This window comes from Uloborus diversus, chromosome 1 (genome assembly GCF_026930045.1).
Source record: "Uloborus diversus isolate 005 chromosome 1, Udiv.v.3.1, whole genome shotgun sequence".
NCBI lineage: Eukaryota > Metazoa > Arthropoda > Arachnida > Araneae > Uloboridae > Uloborus > Uloborus diversus.
The window spans coordinates 79,533,649-79,549,928 of record NC_072731.1 but is presented as its reverse complement, the minus strand read 5'-3'; the positions used below and the strand labels follow the sequence as shown (position 1 = coordinate 79,549,928).

The window sequence follows — 16,280 nt, the reverse complement described above, 5'->3', positions numbered from 1 at the left end:
TTATCACTGAACTTTTTTTAATAATATATGATAATAATATCTTCTATACATTTTGGAATGAGCAGGTTATTTCAGAATTTCAAGACTCATTTAAAATCAATGCACTCAGAAATATATCTCTTTAAATGCAAAATAAAATGATTTTAATTGATTGAGAAATCAATTAAAACCATTTTTGGTACTAGTGATTAAAGCATTAAAACAATAAATAATTTTGTAAGCATTTTCAATCCTAAATAGATATTTACAGCAAAAGTATTTAATAATAAAAATTGAATTTTGAAATTCTTATTTTAAAGCAACCATATTTCAATCATGTTTCCCAACACATTTTTTAGAATTTTTTTTACAATTAATAAACAAGGTAATTATACAAAATAATGTGTGACATTAATTCAGAATATATATATATATAAAACTGAGATGGATACTACAAAACCATGAACAGATATAATTGCTTTAAACATTATTTTAGTCTGCTTTCTTATCTGAAGGTCTGACTATATGCAATGAGATCCTTTTTTCTCTCCAATAAAATACACAATAATAAAGGATAAAAATTGATAATGAAAAAAATTTATACATTAAACAAGAATGTTATTTAATACAACATAATGTCTTTGACTATGTTTAAAATACTGACTAGCTTTTCATGTATGAAGACTATAACTGAAACACAAGAATCAAGAAAGCTTAAGAGAGAATGTTCAAAAGACAAATATTAATCTACATAGAACAATTCAACACCTAAAAAATAATGAAAATTAAAAGTCTACAAATGAGTTTGAACTCTCATCTAAGTTCATATCAGAGCATCAAAGTCCCTTTTTTTTTTTTTTTTTTTAAATGAAGAGCCTTTTTCTTACCACTACACATTTATAATTGAAGTAATAAAATAACTTGAAAAAAAAAAAAAAAGTTAAAGCTGAATATTAAAAGTTGTTTGTTGAACTTTGCAATAAAGGTGACAACAAAATTTTGATTGAATTTCCTGAAATAACTATCAATATATTGGCAGTATTATTTCAAAAAATTTGAAATTTTTGGATGCTAAATTTATTATGGCTTTAAAAAGTTAGTTTTCATATTCTGTAAATTTCAATCAGTGCTGCAGTTGGGGAGGGGGGAATATCCGCAGGAACACACCTTTTAACAGGATATATTTCATGGTTTGCCAATTTTGTTAGGCTGAAAAAAAAAAGTCAGCTTAGATAACTTATGCCAATTTTAAATATAGGAAGTAAGCATTTTAATTCTTTAAAAAAATTGATCTTTTTAAAAAAATATTTAAATAAAAAAAAAGAGTTTTTTGGTTTGTAACCAATTCACATTTAATTTGCATTATTAATACTGTAATAGAACAAATATTTTGGGGAAACTGTGCCCTCCCCCTCCCCACATCACTACTACTGCACTGACTTCAATATTAGTTTTAAAATACAAAGTTTTTAAAATAAATTTTTCAATTCCAGTTCAAAAATATGAAGATGAAACAATTTATTTGTGTAAAATTAATTTAGTACAAAGCTTTTATTGGAGCAAAAGGGAGTCTTCTTTATTGTCATCTTAGATAATTTTGTATGATGGACCTGTAAATTAGAAAATATTCAAGAATCAAAAGAAAATTTTCAGAAAATACTGCTTCTTAAAGAATGATTTTTTTTTGAATCCAAACGCTTTTTTTAAGGTTTCAAAAGCAAAATGAAGTTGTCAGTTCCTTGTTTTAAGAATGAAATGAAATATTTTCAAAGCATTTAGCAAATGCTTTTAATGTTAACGTTAACTTTATGTTAAATTTTAACATGGCTCTTCAAAAATATCATTTTGCGTTTTGAAGCTCTGATTGCTTTCGAATATAGTACAAAAACATCAACTTAAAACATTCATGTAGGTATAACACACATGAAAATATGTTCCTCTCATTGAGGGAAAAGGAAATACGTTCTATGATTATCATCTTGAGTATAAAAATTATCTGCTTCAGATCTAAAAAAGAGAACAGAAAAGTGCAACATCACATAAGGCTATCATATGCAGGATAATTCACAAACACAAGAACATCTTGCCTTATGAAAATATTCTTTTCAGAAGTGAGCACATTAGAGGAATTATTTATTGCAGTAGACATTAACACGCATGAACAAGAATACTAGTAGGAGTTCCATAGGTCCTGGCACACTACACACAAACATCTACTAAAACTTGTACAACATTTAACTGACATTGCTAATGTTCTCGTTGTAGCTATGCATTCTTGGATGCATATATGACTTCTCACATGAAAATTGATAAATACAAGAAATGATAAATATAAATGCTTTATCACTTTAAAATGATTTTAGGTAACAATCAAATTCAAGATCAACATATTTTACGCGAATCAAGATATGAAGAAGGCAAACAAATTAAACACAAAATTTTCAATGAGAACACAAAACAATTATTTGTATCACGGCTGAATAGGTTGACTCAAAGAAAGGCTACTTTCTTTGTCTTATGTCCTGCCCCTTTGCCTTTTGGTCACGATGATGCTTGCTAGAAAACAAATAGAGTAAATTATGTTTTCAACTTCATTACACACATCAAATTACATTTTACAAAATCACCTCAATTGATTATCAGATGATAAAATTCTACATAACTTTAAAACACGAAGCAAAAATAAGAACATAGAAATCTTTTTGCTGATAGATTGATGCGCTTCAAAACCAGAATAAATTAGTATTTGTAAAGAAAAAATTGCATTTATTAAAACTTCCCCAATATTGACTAAAGAATAACTTTAAAATCAACTGAAGAATAACATGCAAATCTACTGAAGACTAACCTAAAAATCAAGAAAAAGAAGATTACTAACTTAACAGTTCTTTTGGAAAATTACAGTTAAACTATTGATCTTCTTTCTAGCAAGGATTAATATTGAACACAAAACTTTTGCAAAAATTCTTAGATAGATGCAGAAATGTTCATGGCCTGATTTAGAAATATTTGGGACAGAAGGTCCGACAAATCTGCAGGTGTCCTTTTGAATTATACAATTGAAGAAAGTACTGTACAGTTATGATTAGTAATGTTTCGGATATCCGAGGGAAAATAAAGATATGTATCCGTTACTTCTTTGGCGGATCTTAAACGGATCTTTTCTATTCTAAAAATTCTTAACTATTTGAATAAAAGATTCTTAAATTCTGTTTAAATTCAGTTTTATTCCCTATTTAAATATTAAGATATCACTTCAGAAGAAAATTCGTACATCCGTCGCAAAAAGGAAGGGGGTAATAAGTTTTTAAAGTGTGTATCTGTGTGTCTATTTGTGGCATCGTAGCTCTTAAACAGATGAACCAATTTTGATAGTTCTATTTTTGTTACAAAGGTGACTTGATTGAAAGTGTTCTTAGCTTGGCCTTCCTTTTTGTAGAATTTAAATTACGGAAGATATTACTTAAAAACTGACTTAACGTTTTTCACAATTATGGTAGTAAAAATTTAACAGTTAAAAATAATGGCCCTGATTGAAAGAACAAAGTTTTCTGCATTTGATATTTATTTGGAACTTCCAAGTTATATTAGGAGCTATATTCTTGTTAAGTAAATTTTAAATGCAGTTTCAAGCCTTTATACGAGATATTGGTAACAATTTCATAATCGGAAGATAAGGAGAAAAAGCTCAATGATTTAAAATTTCTGTCTGCTGTCAGTTCATATTTGTTAACAATGTGTGTTCTGACCTGCAAAATTCATCTTAATATGAGGTCTTTCCTCTGGGACATGTCCTCTTTTACTTCCTTTTACAAAAAAGGAAGCATTGTATTCACGAAAAAATTTTCACTCCAAAATCAATATTTATTTCCATTTTACTCACCCCGGAATGAATGTAGAGTTTTTTTTTCAACTAGACCACACGTGGATAAGTGCCTAAGAACGTATAGACATGCAAAATATCCATTTTGACAGTTCCCGAGTTAATTACAACGAGTTTTCTCGTGACGTCTGTATGTATGTATGTGTCTATGTATGTCACGTAACTCAAGAACAGTATGTCCTAGAAAGTTGAAATTTGGTATGTAGACTCCTAATGGGGTCTAGTTGTGCACCCATTCCTTCCAACTCTTCCTCAATTTTGACTGATACATTTCTTTAAAGAGTAAATCATAATCTTGATTATATTTTTGCCGTAGATGACATTTTTTGAAGAGACAGTGCCATAACCCTGACGGGAATACCTTCCGTAAGAAATTTTACACTTGGATAGTTGTGTTGGGTACAAAAATCTTGAGATCTGTATCTGCATATGCGGATCTTGATACTAATGATCCATACCCGTATCCGCGGATCTACTTTTCGGCACATCACTAGTTACGATTGCACAGGGGCGGATACAGAAATAACTTTTGGAGGGGGCCCAGAAATTGAATAGTGCCTTGACCCCCCCCCCATACAATATGTTTCATACAAAAGTTTTCATGACTTTATTTTAAAATTTTTTTTTAGAATCACTTAAGGCCAATTAATCTATTTTTTGGTAAGTTCGTATTATGCAAAAATATGCTTTGAATGTGGACGTAAAATAACATTTCAAGCAAATACTATTACCAATATAATGTCACCGAGATACTATAAAATGAACGGCTTTAATTAGGAACATTGTCATAATGCTTATAACACAAGGGTGAAGTTATTAAATAAATCCATACCATGGTAAACTGGCCACTGTATAAAATTCCATATGATCAGATAGAATGCAAATGGAAAAATGAGTCTTGCAAATAACCAATTAGTAAAATGTTTACTAAAAAGTATCCATGAAAAAGAGAAAACTATCATATGGCTACAACAAAGCACAACAGAAAAATAACTATGTTAGACTTCTATTATTCAAATTTTATTCATGCAAATTAAACTTTTGAATAAAAAATAAAGTAAGGAATTTATTATTTCTTTTTTGCTGTTTAACACTCTTATAGCTATTCTATACCCAGTCAGCATAAGGTGGAGGAAATTTTGCGCTTGAAATGCAACACCAATTTCCAACTTAAATTGAGACTGGAATTCTTTTTAAATGCATTCTTTTGATATTTGAGCTAGTGTAGTCTCCATCACGAGCCCTCCCCCCACTTCCTCTCCCCCCGATGGCACCCCCTGATTTAGCTAATTATAATTTGAATAAATTACCGGAACATTTATTTACCAAGTAGAATGCAGTAATTTTAGCAACAGGTACCCACCCCCCAAAAGTCATGCTCCTCCCCCCTGAAATTTTACCAAACACCCCCCAAAACGTGACCCTCATAATGAGACAAAATCCTTTAAAACACAACTTCTATAAACTATTCTTTTGTTTTTAAATCATAAAATTAAATTCTAAATTTACTAACTTCTCTATTTTGTATCACATTTCCAAATTTGGAATGCATATTTTAGCAAATGGTATTTTAATTAGCTGAAATAATTCAGAAGCAGGTTTAATAATTAAATAAGAGACACTCAGTACTTCAAAAATTTATTTTGACAAATTTTACTATCCAGTTTCGGGTCATTCCATAGTGACTAACGTAACATTCACAGCTGATTTTCAAACTCTTTTTACTTACACCTGGAGTAAAAATAAATGTGTTTTGGTTTAATATGCAGATTTAAAATGTACAAGGTGACTATTTTTCATTTCTATCAAGAATTTGAAGCAAAATAAGCGCTGGCAGATGTTTTTTTCACCAAAAAAAGGCATCGTGACTAACGTAACATTTTTACAACCCCTGAGAAACAATGCTTATGTTATGAGGCAAATTTTTCTGAAACTTACGCAGGCATTTAAAATTAGTCGATATATTTGTAAGAGGTAAACAATCTATTTTTAAAGATGTACTACAGATTTGTTACAGATGAATCCTTTTTGGCCCTTAATGGTACTTTTACGAAAAAACTGTGTGACTAACGTAACGTGACTAACGTAACCATCGAATAACAAGCAATGAATGCATATAAAACACTTTTTAAAATTAATTTCTTGCTCTTATATTACTTTTACATATTTTAGGAACCTTCTTTGTGTTGCATTATGGTTCGTTCTTTACTTTTTTTTCTATATTAGTGTAAGAAATTGAATGGAAGGATTCAATTCAATTAACTCAAATTGAATGTGTGAAAAAAAAATAAACAGATAAAAAACTGCTTTTTCAAACTGAATAACATCATTCTTCGACTAATTAAATTCTGAATATCTCTCTTTTAAAAAAATTAACTTTATCCAAGTTGATAGTTTCACCGAATTCTGGTATTCCGCTGATATACTAGTTATCGTTATCAGAAACTCTGTAGTACTTTTCAAGGCATATTATTTTTAAGGTTTACTGATTCATCGAATGAATAGTGTTGTGCATCCTTTTGAACTAAAATGTAATATTGAAAAAAAAAAAAAAAATCGAACGTTTTTGCAGAATGCATTTTAATTCCAGATATCACCGCAAATGTTTGAATTTCTAAATGATCATTCTTGCATTTTCCGAAATATATGGCAGCAGCGCTTATTGTCACTGTATCATGTAACATCTTCAAATGTTTTCCAACGAGCAGCCATTACTTCATTTTAATAATGGGTGGAGATGTATTTTCTAAAAAATAAAGACGGTCTCCTTTGTTAAGACTGTATTTCTACTATCTTAATTCTTAAGCTTGGATTCTTGTGTTGAATGCACATTCAGCAGAGTACTCATTTTGATTTACTCACTTTTTTTTTAAAAAATAATTCTTTAAATTGGAAGTACTTTATAAAGACCTTTAAAAAAGTATTTTTTTAAGTAAACAGAAGGTCCACAATGTTACTGGTATTTTTCACACTTTATATTTTTAATCAATATAGAATCGCTACATATTCAAAATTGTTCATAAAATTGTACATTAAATTAAATAAATTTTTAATACCAGCAGTCATTTTTTAAAATGTTACGTTAGTAACATGCAAACTGTTACGTTAGTCACAGCTCAAATGTTACGTTAGTCACACTAATTATTTTATATCTACTGATACTGAAATAAATATTTTGCACTTTTTATGTAGATATGACACAGATGGAAGAAAATAAAAAGTTCTGTTTGGTTCAATCATCTGGTTTAGTTTTTAAGCAGAAAATAGTACATTTTCGTGACTAACGTAACGTAAATATTTTCAGTGAAATAATCAAACTAATTAAAATACTTATCTTATAATGTATGCAAAAATAAAAGTCAATTTTATTGGGCCAACATCTAATCATTTAGAATAAACACAGTTCTTTTAAAAATTTGCAAAAATTTTTACATTACACAAGAAAACGTAAACGTATGTTTTTTGCACATGCTAAGCCTTTTCTACAACCTCGCACATTTAGAGCCAGAAGAAAAACACCGAATGAAATTTTTGCAAACTGTTACTGGATTTATGTACTAGAAAGTATGCTGAATGAAATGATAGGTCACAATTAAGACTTTGTGGGAAAACAATTTCTAAGGTTGAGGTTGACATTTCTATGGAATGACCGTTTCCTTTTATCATTCCAAGAATGATGAAAGGTCACGCCATTTGCTAATGAAATATCTGACGAAATAAAGTAAAATACGAAACCATTATTGATAACAAACTAGTGCTAAAATTTCAATAAATTTTTTTCTTAAAAATGCTTTAAAAGCTTATATTGTAATATATTCATCAAAGAGGGGTCAAGTAATGGTCGTGTAGCTTTGAAAAATAAATAAACACCCCTGCCAAACATAAAAATTGTTCCAGAATCTATCTTTTAAGATGAAATAAGTTCGATCCAAAAAACGGGGCTTTTAAGCAGCGAAATTAGCATGTAATCGCCGATTTAAAACGAGTCTGATTGAGAAACATAACGTGCTCTCCCAAAAATCCAGATGGCGCAGCGCCATCTGGATTTTTCTTCAGATCTGACCTCACTTTTTCTCTGTCGATTGGCACACTACTCTTTCTAGGCACTATAGATATTAGTAAATCAATTGTTTTACTTAAACAAGCCATACTTGTTTAATAAAGTTATTACCAAGTGTTTGTAACACCTGAAAAGATTAAGTTATTTTGATATGAAGATATGACAACTTGATGGCTTTAACTCTTTAATGGGGGAAAATGTTCAACATCTCACATTTGCAAAAGAATCACCACATAAAATCACAAGTAACTTAAAATACTCTGACATCAAACAAGAAAATTACCCTCCCCCCCCGATTCATTCTACAAAACACACCGCCCCAGCTCTCTCTGTCCATTACACCTTTCTGATCTCTCGCCAGCCACATCCAAGCTCCTGTCCCATGATGTCACCAATGTTGTTCTAGATTTTTGTTACAGTAGCGAAGCCCTGTGGCTTCGCTCACTACCTTGGAGGATTCCCTACACTTCGGGCTAAATAATGTAAGTCTAACTCATGTTTAAGTGTTTCTTCAGGGAAAGTTAGTGTGTACAAAATTTATCAAAATCCTAAGAAAAAACGTGAGTTAATTTGTTAGACTCACATCAATTTCCACTAATCTGCTTTAATGTTCTCAAAACCACCCCCCCACCAAAAAATTTTGTATTCTTCTTTCAGTTTTTCCTGCCGTTAAAAGTCTCATTGCTTTTAGTTTTTTTTGCCCCCCCCCCCCACCACTATAAGTCTCAATCGCCACCATTGCATGCTACAAGATATTATAATGTGTCTCTGATAATTTGAGCAATGACCTTTACAATGTTTTATCTGTTTTGGGGACATTCAGAGAAAAAAACTGATGTTATTGATGCAGATTTGAGTTTTAATACTTTTGTAAAACTACTGCAAAAGTCAACTCAACTCAGCTCCAATTACTCTTTCCTATTATGTCAAAATAAAGTAAATATTGTAAAGGTCATATCTCAGTTTATCAAAGCACACTATGCAGTTTATTGGAAGCAACAGCCAAGGGCAGTTTCTGGTTCTGAAAAGAAACCACTACCAAAGTGGGGGGGATGGGGGGGGGGTGAAGAACAATTTTCGAGGACTGAAATGAATCCCCTCAAAAAACAGTTTAGGCAAAATTGTATGCTTAGGGTGAGGGGATGATTCCCTCTCCTCCACTAGATCTGCATTTGGCAACAACATCAGTTTGTCCTTATTCACGTGGTTTTCAAAATGCTGAAGCTGTCAATGTTACTCACTACGCGAAAAAAAATTTCTTTAGTAAAAATTTCAGAAAGTTTGCCATGTGTTTTGATTCAAAAGTTAAGGACACATTTTTTTGATTTCAAGCAATTGTGATGGAAAGAACTGACGAGCAAAAAAAAGTATTTACTTTATACATTGATGAAAAGTAATAGTTTCATAAGAGTCACAACCATCATAAATCTGGCAGACTTTTTAAAAAATATACGTAAACAATTGCAGAGCAAAATGTGAAAAAATGCCACATTCACTGACAAAATTCAAGTTTCTGAAATTGGAAAAAACACATCCCTGGTGCAATTCAAGAAGACTCCTCTGTATATTCCTCGCACCCTTCGCCAAAAAATTGAAATGACAGGCCTGAAGAAATTTAAAGTATTGTAACAAAAAGTCACAGCAGTTTTTAAATTCAAAGGATTAAAATGGAAAAAAAAAAAGCTTTAACAAGAGATTTTTATTGGTAATTATCTAACTAATATAAAATTGAAATTAGAAGAAAAATTATAAACTGAGCAAAAGTTCAAAAATGAAAATCATGACAACTGACTTTTTTGCTCCAAACTCGTTTTTTACTTATGTTAATAATGCAAAGTTATTTCATTATTATTGCATCATAGAATATAAGATATTTTAACTTGTACGTTCATTAATTTTTTTTTCGACCACTTTAAATACAAAATATTTTATTACACAGTTCTTTAGTTTATGGAATGTGTCTTTTTTACAATGTCAATCAAAAGAACTGCTGCTTCAGAGAACAACAGTTTGAAATTGTTCATTTGTTTAATATGTCTTGGCAATGATGCAATCAATGTGTGATGCAATCTGCTATTTTACAGAGGTTAGCAATGATTTCAACATCGATGAAGTGGTCAAAAATGCAAAAATGCTTCTAATAATTGTAAGATCATTGAAAAGGGAGTTTAACAAAATCCAAGAGAAAGAATGCACATGGAGTAAGAATAAGAGACCAACCAGCAGTGGTGGATACAAGAGGAGGGTCATGGTGGTCATGCCCCCCCCCCCCGCCCCCCGCGTGTCAAGAATAGTATGCATCGATGCTGTGTTCAAACTCTTTATGAATGAAATGTAAATGATTTTTCAGTTTTTTCAATTCATGAATTATTTTTGTAAGTAAATATTTAAAATTTTATTTCTTATCATTGCAAATAAAAATAATTTTTATGATATAACTATTGTGTCCTATTAAGTGCCTTATTTCTGGCTAATTTGGTGCTTTTTATTGACACTCAAGCAGGGGGGATCATTCTTCAGCATGACCCCCCCCCCTCCCCCGAAAATGGTATTCTGTATCTGCCCCTACCAATCAGTGCAGCCAATTTCAGCTTTTCACTGATGAAGACCTTGTGTGACTCCAAAGATGCTAAAAGTTTGTGAGACGGGTTTGCAAGTCAGAGCTAAGAGAGATTCTTCTTGACTTATGAGAAGTTCTATTTCCATCTAACATGCTCTTAACTACCAAAATATTAGGATCTGGTTCGAAGACATTCCAAGCACTTCAGTAATAGTGTGAACATTGTCAAAATCTAAACTTGATCATGCTCTGAGGCAGAGTTTGAGCAAGCGGCAAAATGGCTGATTTTTGTAGAGGAGGGCGTTAAAATAAATTAAAAGGTGTACTGGAAGAACACTCCATAGGCTTGTTTTTCTGAGGTACAGTTCAAAAAGCACTCTGGCAATAAAACTTTTATAAAACTAAAAAAAATCTATATTAGGGAAATCAAAATTGAAATAACAAAGTTTGAAATAAAGTTATGGAATTAAAATAAAAAATAGTAACTAAATCAACAAACTTATATGGTAACAAAAACTTCTATTAAAATCAATAAAAAAATGTCAACAAAAGGGCGGCAAAGGAAACTGATGCATTGAGCAAATAACAAAGTGAAGAAACGCAGGTCAAAAATCTTTTCCCTTTCTTGTGGATTACCATTTCAAAGAAAGGTTGGAATATCGTGCATGTTTCAGATGTTAATTTCTTTTTTCTGTAATTATTTCATGTTTGCAAAATTATTTCCTGAATTAAATTTGAAGAAAGTAAAAGAAAAAGAACATGCTAGATAAAAAAAGTCTACTTCAATACATGTATAAGATAACTCCATGCATGAAACTTGATCTTCTTTGTTAAAAAGGGAACCTCAGAAAATGTAATCTTTCTATAAATGGGCCCTCTGCATAATCCCAACAAGATATATATTATAATCTACAATGAGACTTTTAAGAGTGGGGGAAGGGGGGACCTGTTGTCAAAAATATATTCTTTGGTTTTACTATGAGAATAAAATTACCCTGAGTGAGAACATCTGCTTTCCTTGAGGGCAGCACTATTGTTCGTATTTAGCTCCTTTTCCTGGCATTCTGGGTCGCACAAATTGTAGCTACGCCACTGACTTGCACACATACACTGTTTCCTTTGCGCGATCCTTTTATAATAAGTAGAGAAAAATTAGAAAGACATAAAATCTTAATAACTCAAAGAACTAGACTTTTAGGTCTACAATTTGCAAAGTCCTTATGGAATCATTTTTTATTTATTTCTGAATAGTTTATTGCTTTTGATTAATCCAAATATAATATAATTGGGCAGGATGGAAGTATCAAAATAAGTACTTTTGAAGGGAAATTTAAAAAGTATTTTAATAGGAGTTGAAAAAATTAAAAAAAAAAAAAAAAAGAAACTCTGCAAACCTGGTATTATTTGGTGTATAAGTCAACTTTTTTAATTCGTGAAATGTTAAAAAAATCAGGCGATTGGCGTAGTACCAAATACAAAATCGAATAATTGTTGATTGCAGACTGTCATTTTATTAGAAATATTACTGATGATAAATGTCAATTCATTGGTATTAACTTACAGAATAGGAAATTATTGCCTTTAAATTGTTTCATACCACTATTATTTTTATTATTTTTTTAATATTTAATTGAAATTGATTTTTATCTTGAAAAGGAAAGAACAAGGTGACTAATGCCTAAATAGAGAACTGAAATATTCTTTACTAAGTCATACTCAAAAAAACAAGCTTTCTGACACACATGAATTCACGAATCAACGTACACTTAATACAAGCAAAATTTAAAGCATTTTGTAGTTTAAAAAAAAAAAGAAAAGTATTTCTATTTTAGAAAATGCATTGTTCTAAATCAGAGGTCACACTCAGCCATATTTGTAGCAGGGAAAATAATGACCACCTTCCTAGCAGTTAAAATCAAGTTTTATAACAGATAAAACTTTTGTAGCAAGCAAAAATCAAGTTTTGGAACAGATAAAAACTTTTGTAGAAGGAAAAACAAAGTTTTGTGGCAGAAAAAAATTGAAAAAGTTAAAAGTTTTTATCTCTGACCAAGAAAATAAACCTGCTTGACATTCAATCTCAAATTCCAACTCCAATTTTTTGGTTTTGGTTTCTCAATAACCCTGTGACACTCATCACTTTACACTACAGGTGCGACATTGATGTCAATGTTTTGGAAAAATCAATGCTTTTGGACCATCAATGTTTTGGTTTCGTTGTTGATGTTTTTGCATTTTAATTGAAAATTACCATAAAACTTTCTCCAATTTTTTCACTAGGTAATTACATTTACTTATGGAGTTGCCAAAAAAAAAATCATTTTTCTGCACCCATTTTATGAGATCAGTTTTGCTATGTAGAGGATGATTTTTGGGAAGAGATCACTACAAGATAGAAGAAGATTAACTAGAGAGTGAGGAAGAGGTCAAAGCTATTGAAAGAACCTGACACTGGTAGTCTGGTGCCAGAACTTGCAGTCTATTTCAAGGCTCCAGTTCTTAAATTAAAGAAAAAACTTATATGTTACTACTTCAAAAATTATAACTTTGAAAATTCAGAGCTGGTAAAAAATGCTTTAAAGTATTTGATAGTGATGGCAACTTCTGTTCCATCGGAAAGAGATGTTTCTCTGACTGGTGGGATAGTCTGCGAAAAGAGAAATGCGCTTCTGGGGAACAAAGTAAACAAACTTTTTTTCCAAACTGTCAACACCAATATTTGGGGTTACTTATCGATTTCCCCCAACAAGTTGTCCCTCTATTACTTACAATTTGTGTTTAATTATTAACTAACAGTTTTCTTGCCTTTGAAAATTATTGTTAGAATTAATTTTATATTTTTAAAATAATAAGCACAACTTTTTCTCATCATTCAACTGACGGTAAGTACTTTGATACATTTTTTCTTAGATCCTTTTTTGATATAAATTTACTTTTAGTTTCACTCAGTTTGAAAATATTTTGGTGCTTGTCTTATATTATCAATTCTTGCCCTACTATAGCACCAAGATGTTGCGAAATTATTCTTATTAAATTATATTCATGATTTGAGGTTCAGTATTTTCAATATATTCGTTGGGTACTTATTCTTTTGTATTGCTTAAATTAGTGTAGTATACTCAAAACTGTATGTTATACATTGATAAAAAGATCCATGTTTTAAAACATCAATGTTTTTTGGTTTGATGTATCAATATCATCGGTTTAATTTCTAACTTTGATGTTTTGCCATCGATGTCGCACCTCTACACTAATTTTGTTAAAAACTTTCTAAAATGTAATAAAATTTTATCGTAATTGTTCCTACTTGAACTAACCTGTAGGCAACTGGATTGAAATTTCCAAATGTGCATGGCGAAACAATGCACAAGTGCTAATCCTGAGTAGAAGATACAATATAATGAGGGTAGAAAACAAGCATCAACAGAGAGTTATTAATGGCTAGGCAATTGAATTACTTAGCAGACAGAAATGATTAAGTGTTAGAGGAAAATATAAAGGAATTTCTAAATGCATAGAAAATCGAGCCTGCATTGTGTACCGTAAACATGTAATAATGTCCAAAATGCGTAAATTTTAAGCGTAAAGGATAAAAGTTGGAAGCTATATCATCTTCAAAATAATATATTACAAAAAATAAGTAAATAAATAAATAAAAGCCAATAATAATATTAATTATAAATAAATAACATTTTCATTTTGGGGCATAAAACACTTCAAAATAACTTTAGTAGCTGATTTTTCGGTTTGATGCTGTTTGGTACAAGAGTGACCCCTGAAACTATGTCAAAGTTAATGAAAAAGAAATATCTCATCTTCAAAGAAATACCACAAGAACCATTTTAATTCCAGTAAAATCGATATGGGTGTTAAAAACTATACACTTTTTTTTAGGTAAGGGTAACTAATATAACTATTTTTTAGTAATGCTGGGACTATTTTAGCAAAATAAACTTTTAAAAACTTTTAATTAAAAAAACAAACTATTCAAAACAGAATTTGAATCAAACTACTAAACTAAAGACGCTTCTGAAATAATTTTAAACTTTAATGTGAAAAATAGTAGTACAGTTATTTCAAAAAGTGTTCCCCCGAAAATTTTCTACACAATTCTAGAGCACTTTAAATTTACTATTAACATTGAATTGTAAACTTATCAAACATCAAATGTCCAACATTTATGCATTAGTTCAATTACCTAAGTCAGGCAAATTCTTCAGCTTTATAATAGTAAAATTTTGCAATAATAATAATAATAATAAAAAGCTTTGAAGTTCTAAAATTTAGACCATTAACTTTTTTCTGTTTTTTTCAAATGTATTACAAGCCAAATGTCACAATTTAAGGCTGCAACATCCATTTTGATGCTTTTGAAACATCAAAATAAAACAAATTTTGAAAACTGTCAAGGAGAAGACCGAACATCACCAATGAGCACCTAAAACTGTTTCTGGCACTTCAATTAAAAAAAAATTTTTTTGAAGAGAGTTCTGGAACCAATTCCTTTTCTTAACCCTTTATGGTCCAGTGGAACCCAAAAAAAAAAAAAAAAAAAAAAAAAAAAAATCCCATAAAAATGCCTAAATATTCAGTAATTAGGACTTTTTCATGCCAAAATAATATATCTCACCTTAAACTTCTTTCTCTCCTCCCATTTTTTAATTAAGAAAAATAAAGAAGTGTTTCTAATGTAATAATATATGTAAAAAATAAGTTTCTAACTCTTTTTTCAAAATGTAAAGGAATTTGGGTCATAAAGGGTTACCATCATTAAAGATGGTTCACAATTGTGTTTTAGGACTTTAATTTTCAAAAAATTAAGGTCATCTGAATTTGGAGCTTTAAAAAAGTTTTCATTTTCAAAAAATAAATAAATAAATAAATAAGGAGAGCCAATGAGCTCTATCTCTTCTCCTAATATATTTCTGCAGCTAGAATTTAAAAAATATATGCATTTTTTTCATTTTATGCATAATTTTAAGAATAGTGTTGCAGTATAAATTACTTTATAACAAATTAAAAAATTATCACGAATTCATGTCATACACATGACAGAATAAAAGTAAGTTAGATTCAACTGGGTAGTATTCAACTGGGATTTGAAGCTTGAAATAATGATGGCTGATTAAGTAATCTTAATATGTATAAAGGTTTCCGAGAATATTTTTAAAAAATGTCAAGTCCGTAATTCGTTATGAGATAATCAATGTTGTTCTACATGTGATGCTGCGTTCATGGCATTTCAAACAAAAGTATCACTTTATGAAAATAAATAAATGCTACTTCGTTTTTATTTGCAATCTTTAGATTTGTTAGAAGAGGAATTTTCATAGTTATGAAAATAAAAATACCTTTCACAAAAACATTTTTAAAAAATGTTATTAAATAGGAATTAAATGGTGGCAATAGTTATTTTATCAACGTTTACTTTTTAATATCAGAGTTTGTATAAGTACTTTCTTCAGCTTCACATTTTCACTGTATTTAGCTTTTAGAACACAAAATATTGTCAACAAGTTCTAGTAGAGAAGAGGAAAACCAAACTTTCATAAGGAGGATAGTAAAACAATATCTGTGATGAAGAAAAAGAAGCCTCTTTTCTTCAGCTTCACATTTTCACTTTATTTAGCTTTTAGAACACAAAATATTGTCAACAAGTTCTAGTAGACAAGAGGAAAACCAAACTTTCATAAGGAGGATAGTAAAACAATATCTGTGCTGAAGAAAAAGAAGCAGCAGCAGACAACACAGAAAATTCTGAAAATTTTCCTTTAAACATGAGCATGACAGAAAAAGAA

General features: G+C 30.1%; 1 protein-coding gene across 1 annotated transcript in view; it reads right to left on the bottom strand.

Moving 5' to 3' along the window:
• Positions 1-341: 341 nt before the first annotated feature.
• Positions 342-16,280, bottom strand: part of LOC129234672 (basigin-like) — a 43,566-nt gene continuing 27,627 nt past the window's right edge. The window contains exon 8 of the mRNA XM_054868715.1: positions 342-2,535. Coding sequence (XP_054724690.1) covers positions 2,481-2,535 — 55 coding nt within the window. The 3' untranslated portion in view covers positions 342-2,480. The remainder of the gene's footprint in view (positions 2,536-16,280) is intronic.